Raw genomic sequence first — 6,000 nt, 5'->3', positions numbered from 1 at the left:
CTTTCTTTTCTGATCATTTCTTTTGCCTCATAGCACTTTAAGACAAACAGATATTACATACAAAAACAATATGAAAGTGAGAGTGGAGCAGAGCATGCGTGCATCTGTAAGCTATTTCAGCAACCCTGGAGATTTCATGCTACTTAACAGAAAAAGGGCTCTCTCAACCAATCCAGAAAGGCTTCTCTATAGCCAATCCAAAACTCTTTTACACTGTTGTCTGAGAAAAAGGAAGCATAACAGGCAAAGCTTCAATGCTGCTGGCCAATTGTGCTTGAAGACTCGCCGGAGGAGGGATGTGTGTTTGTTTAGGCAAAGCTGAAAGACTGGGAGCGGATCTACTCGCAAAAAAGAAGAAATCAAATGCAAAGAAGCTTCTCCTTGGCTTTGCTGCTGCCCGCTTGAGGGCTCCTTTTCTCATGTAATGCACTCACTCACCCAAGAAATCAAATCCTTCTCCAGGACTAATTTGAAAAAGCAATGCACCAGAGTCACAACTTTATCTGGAAAGAGACTAATCGAGACCTGGAGGGATGCCCAGATGCAAGTGGTGGAAGTGGCTGATTGTAAGGAGGGGGATGCCTGTGGTTATGTGCAGGACCTGAGCCTGGATCTTCAAATTGGGGTGATTAAACCATGGCTCTTGCTGGGTATGTAGTTTTTAGCCAAAGCAGCATTAATAGTTAAGCATACCTGTGTGCACTGGAAAACTGTGGGTGTGTATGCATGGCTGTGCGCCATGGCTGTGCATGGTGGATATGTGTATGTGTTTGTGTATATACTGGGATAAGAGACTATATGACTTGGCACCAGGTTTTTGTTGTTTTTAATGTGCTTAGTTCCATAGCTTTATTAAGATTTTTAGGTTCTTGCTTTTGACTGGGAGCCACCCAGAGTTGGCTATAAATGGGTAGCTACTGCTTTGGGATCATAATGGTAATAGTGTATAATACAATAATAGTAGTAATAATGCAATGATTCTATTAATGTACTACTTTCAATACATAAGATTAACTCCAGAAATGAAATCTGTAGATCTTCAATTGGTAATAATTGGCATAGCTAATTCAAACTGGATCCATTCTAAAAAAGGGTTTTTTCCCCTTCTTGGCTGCACCCATGTCTTGTATATATGTAGACTGTACATATATGTAGTACACATGCATGCTTGTGTGTAATAATAATTTACTTAATTTCATCAGAATATACAGTATTTGGTCTTGTTGTCTGCATGTAATTATTTCCCAAACTTGGTGGGATAACATCTGTCTTTCACAGGTTCCCAGGATGCTGCTCATGACCTGGAAATAATGAAAAAATATAAGGTAATGTATGGATTTTTTTAAAAAAAGCAGTTGCAGCTGATGGTTAACACTAGTACAACTCTGGTAATAGAAAACTGACTACATTTGGGTAAATCTTTGGGGCTTTTTTGCCCTTAGCCTCTCACAAAGCCCCAACACGTTCTTGCAGAACCTAGAGTTTTATGGAACATAGTTTGAGAAACTCTGGTTTACTGGTTTTGTATTGAAATATACTTAATCACAACCTTGCAGTTGATTTCATGATAGAAGATAATTGCGTGTTTGCCATTCAGAACATGAAGATTATAAAAGCAAGTGTATTCTGAATGTGACAATATCATTCCTTCTAACTGATAGGTTGGAGACAATAGCATGTTGGCTTTCAAGATAGTCTGTAGATTAGAGCAGCCCCCCTCCCCACCTTTTGGGCACCAAGGACCGGTTCTGCGAAGAGATATTTTTCTGTGGACTGGAGGGGGCATGGTTTCATGTGCTGCCTGCATCCTGTGGATGGGATTTTGCTTGTTTGCGCGGACCGGTTTCTTGCCTGCCGTGAACTGGTGCTGGTCCACAGACCAGAGGTTGGGGACCCCTGGATTAGAGATGCCAACTTCCTCAGAGTAACAGAGTAACAGAGTAAAACTGGCCATTGGCTGTGCTTGCGGAACACAGGCCATATTATGCCAAACTAAACCAATTTATTTTCTTACTGTTGGTAATGCTATCTACATCTTATTTATGCTGCTAAAATATGTTATGTGAAAGCCTCAATCGACCAAACTCATGATGAATGGTGACCCCCCACTGGCAATCATCATAGTATGCAAAGTTTGTGACTTGGAATGTAAGAGGAGAAATGATCATGAACTAATGAATGAAATGAAGTAGAAAAAAATGTATTTGTCCAACTAAGAGAGTAAGAATTTAACAGATCTGAATGAAGGTGCCACTCTGATCTTGTGACTGATGAATGGAATTCCTTTGAAATTGTTATCTTGATTGTATGCCTTTTCTGTTTTAGGTTACCCATATTCTAAATGTAGCTTATGGAGTTGAGAATGCCTTCCCCAATGACTTGATATATAAAACTATCCCTATTCTTGATCTGCCTGAGACTGACATCACCTCCTATTTTCCTGAATGTTTTGAATTTATTGAGCAAATCAAGTTAAAGGTAAATAGTTGTTGCAAGGAGTGATGCTTGGCAGTATGTGTGTGTGTACTAAACTCATCCATTTTTTGCATTGATTAGTTAGGAGTCTTTTAAGACACGTCCATACTAAGATCAGTTAAAGTATCTTAAGGTTGGAACTGCCTATTTATTCCCATCCTTATTTGAACGAAAGTTTAAACTTCAATGTAAATAAATTAATGTGCTATATGTAGCCACATACATATGTGTGTATCTCCCTGGCAGGGAGATGATCTTCTTTAAAAATAGTCTCCAGTTAAGATAATCATTTCAATGTAAAGCTTAATAATGTATGTTAAGCCTTGCAGATCCCAAAGGTGTGGAGTGTGATTGTGTACTGGAAATCAACACTGAATGAGGATCCTTGAAATGTTTTTAACTCTGTACTGAACTGTGGCACTGAACTGAATAGGAAATATTTAGATTTCATACATATGACTAGGATTTTGTCTACAGTATAACCTGTCAAAAATAAATTAGAAAAATCATTTTATAAAGATAGTGCTTCTATACCTAAATGCGCGTATAAGTAATCTGATGTCTGATCTATTTCATATAACTTCACTTGATGCTACAACCTGTTAGTATCTTGACATTTTCAAACCTGTTCCAGGTGCTTCTGAGTTTCATCATGTTCATTATTTATACAGTTTGAAAGAAAGGAAGATAACTTTGCTCCATTACCCTTTGTCTTATTTTAGAAAGAAGAATGTGGTATATTATTAACAGGTTACCTGAAACGTGTCTTCATTTCATGCTCTCCTGAAGGTTTCTAGTTACTGTTTCCACTTCATTTCTAAATTAGATTGGCCATTCTAAGATCCTGGTGTTACTGTTCTGCCTCAGAAGTTTTAATTTTTCAGTTAGCTTTGTATACTCAAGATTGCTTTTACAATCTTTCTTTTTTTCCTGATATTTCTGGTACTTCATAATACAAAATTTCTTTATTGCACAGACAAAAACATTCAATATTTTATTGAAGGCACCCTGCCAGGCAAAGCAGGACATATGAATAAAGTATGAGATCACAAATTGCTTCATTAAAGCAAACAAACCTGCAACAGAATACATTTTCTATATTCCCATTCATGACATAGGCTTTTGAGATAAAAAATTCACAATTATAGAAGTTTACGACTACCAAATTATCTTTTTGTAGTGTTGTTGTTGCTGCATATACAGTAGCTATATCAATTTGAGGGGTAGGATCACAAAACCTGCATTATGTAATTTTAATGATAACTTTAATTCTTAGAGCTTTAACTTCTAAATTTTAAAGGTAATCCTAATCCTAATCCTATTTGACCCCCATGTTTAAATTCTTAAATCCCCAATTACTTCTAATCTACACCAGAAAAAAAAACCCCAGAATTACCCATGCTGATTTCAAATAGCATATTGTTTTTGTTACATTCAGCATGTGTACATTTAAATTTTCTGATTATTGAAACATGCCATCCTAATAAAATGGATCTCCGGTAACTGGTTAAGCCCTCCATGGCAGATCAGACCATCATTACAAATATATACAGCAGACCGTTAAATGTGCTTGCTGGCATAAACAGATGACTTGTCTGTCATAACACAGCCATACCATCAGTCTCCAGCTACCGTAAATCTCATATTTCTGCTGGTGTGCTGAAAACCATGAAATGTTTGCTGTGAAGGGAGAAAAAAATAAACAGTAGAAGATCCTGGTCATCGATCTGAAAAGAGAAGCATTGATTCTAATTTACCTATTGGCCGTCTTCAGAAAGGGAGAGCATTGACTAAATACTGAGATGGGAAAAGATTGAATCTAGCAAAATCTACGCAATCCACAGGGATTCTGGTAAAAATAAATGTATGTATGAAAGAGAGTATGCATATACTAAATTATACCTCTGAAGACTTTGTAGAGAGCTTGCTTAAAATGCCTTGGTAATAAAAGAAAATATTGGTGTCTCCATTTTGATGGAAAATGAAAGCTTAAATGTGTCTTTCCTTTCTTTTTCAAAGGATGGTGTTGTGCTTGTTCACTGTAATGCAGGAGTTTCCCGGGCAGCAGCAATTATCATAGGATTTTTAATGTACTCAGAAGGACTCAATTTTGCCATGGCTTTTTCTGTGGTGAAAAATGCAAGGCCTGCTATTTGTCCAAATTCTGGCTTCATGGAGCAGCTCCAGAAATACTGTCAATTCAATCATTAAAAATGGAAACTCAATAGGGGAACGATGAAGAATGAATTTTATGGTTGTGTTTTAATAAGAGAAATGGACTTTTAAAAAAATTGGTGTTAATAAAAGTTGCACAGCATTACAGCTCTATATCTATCATCGAAAACTCATCCTCGTTCTTACAATATTGAATCCATCACAGATGCATTTTGCCTTTTTTATTTTAATCTTAATAAATATAACGATTACTCTGGAGCAATGGTGAAATCCAAATTTTTTTACTACCGATTCTGTGGGCGTGGTGTGGCTTGGTGTGCATGGCAGGGGAAGGATACTGCAAGGGGAGTTTTAATGGTTTTAACATTTAATATTGATTTTATCTGTTTTATTGCTGTAAGCCATCCTGAGTCCTTTCCAGAGAGAGGGCGGCATATAAACTAGCTAGCTAGCGCTAGCTAAATAAATAAATAAATAAATAAATAAATAAATAAATAAATAAATAAATAAATAAATAAATAAAATCCCCATTCCCTCCCCACTCCTGGGAGAAGGATTTTTTCCTTCCCTGAAATCCATTTTCCTTCATTTATAAATGGTGCCCAATGTTCCATATTTTAAATATTTCAGGGAAGCATTTGGCCTTCTGGCTTTAACATCCATGGCAACTTATACAATAACAAGAAAATAAATATGTCTAATATCTAGATGTCAAAACAAAATGAGTTTGAAAAAAATATGAAGTTTATATTAGACACTGAAGGATGTTCTGCAAAGAATGATCTTAAAGAGAAAAGTAAAATTAAAAATTAATTCTATTGCCTACTCTCAACATTTGTTTTGAATTTAAATCTTAGCAATCATGTTGTCAGTGAACATGGTCACTCTAGATATTTTACATTTGCATCTTGGTAACATCTTTCAATTGTGGTAATAAAGGGCCCTTTTATCAGAAATCCTAAACTGCATCAGTAATGGCTGAACATGAGACAAATCTCAACATCTTTATTAAGTTATCATTAAAAATACTCATTACAGAATGGTTACAACCAGTTCCATAATGTTAAAATTTAGGGATAATGCCTTGGTCATGTTGAAATGGTATTAAGACTTTCACTTGCCTGACCCTTCCTGTACTTACAATATATGAATCCCAGTATTAAATCACACTATAAAATGGATCTTTCAAAATTCATGCAGATTCCAACTGCCATCTATTCCTAGGATTGTTAGATTACATGAATGCCTGAAAGATCATCACTGTAATGTCACACATAATCTATCATTGATGTCATAATGCAACTAACAACTATATACAGTCAGGTCCAGAAATATTGGGACATCGACACA

The 6,000-nt window shown here is 36.1% G+C and overlaps 1 protein-coding gene across 1 annotated transcript; it reads left to right on the top strand.

Annotated features, from left to right (window-relative positions):
* Positions 1-286: 286 nt before the first annotated feature.
* DUSP19 (dual specificity phosphatase 19) lies at positions 287-4,845 on the top strand. Its single transcript, XM_070956866.1, has 4 exons — positions 287-650; positions 1,279-1,325; positions 2,326-2,478; positions 4,495-4,845. Exons 1-4 carry the CDS (start codon positions 425-427, stop codon positions 4,684-4,686), a joined length of 618 nt encoding a protein of 205 aa, XP_070812967.1. The 5' UTR covers positions 287-424; the 3' UTR covers positions 4,687-4,845.
* The last annotated feature ends 1,155 nt before the right edge of the window (positions 4,846-6,000 follow it).

Source organism: Pituophis catenifer, unplaced genomic scaffold (genome assembly GCF_029215685.1).
Source record: "Pituophis catenifer annectens isolate HBS135680 unplaced genomic scaffold, rPitCat1.0.hap2 SCAF_1, whole genome shotgun sequence".
Classification (NCBI taxonomy): Eukaryota; Metazoa; Chordata; class Lepidosauria; order Squamata; family Colubridae; genus Pituophis; species Pituophis catenifer.
This window is presented reverse-complemented; position numbering and strand designations above follow the sequence as displayed.

What these genes read in the sequence shown, in the direction of transcription:
- DUSP19 (XM_070956866.1), top strand. Translation starts at nt 425, where the DNA reads ATGCACTCACTCACCCAAGAAATCAAATCCTTCTCCAGGACTAATTTG. An exon ending in TAAACCATGGCTCTTGCTGG is followed by an intron (nt 651 to 1,278) that starts GTATGTAGTTTT and finishes TGTCTTTCACAG; the next exon opens with GTTCCCAGGATGCTGCTCAT. An exon ending in TTGAGCAAATCAAGTTAAAG is followed by an intron (nt 2,479 to 4,494) that starts GTAAATAGTTGT and finishes TCTTTTTCAAAG; the next exon opens with GATGGTGTTGTGCTTGTTCA.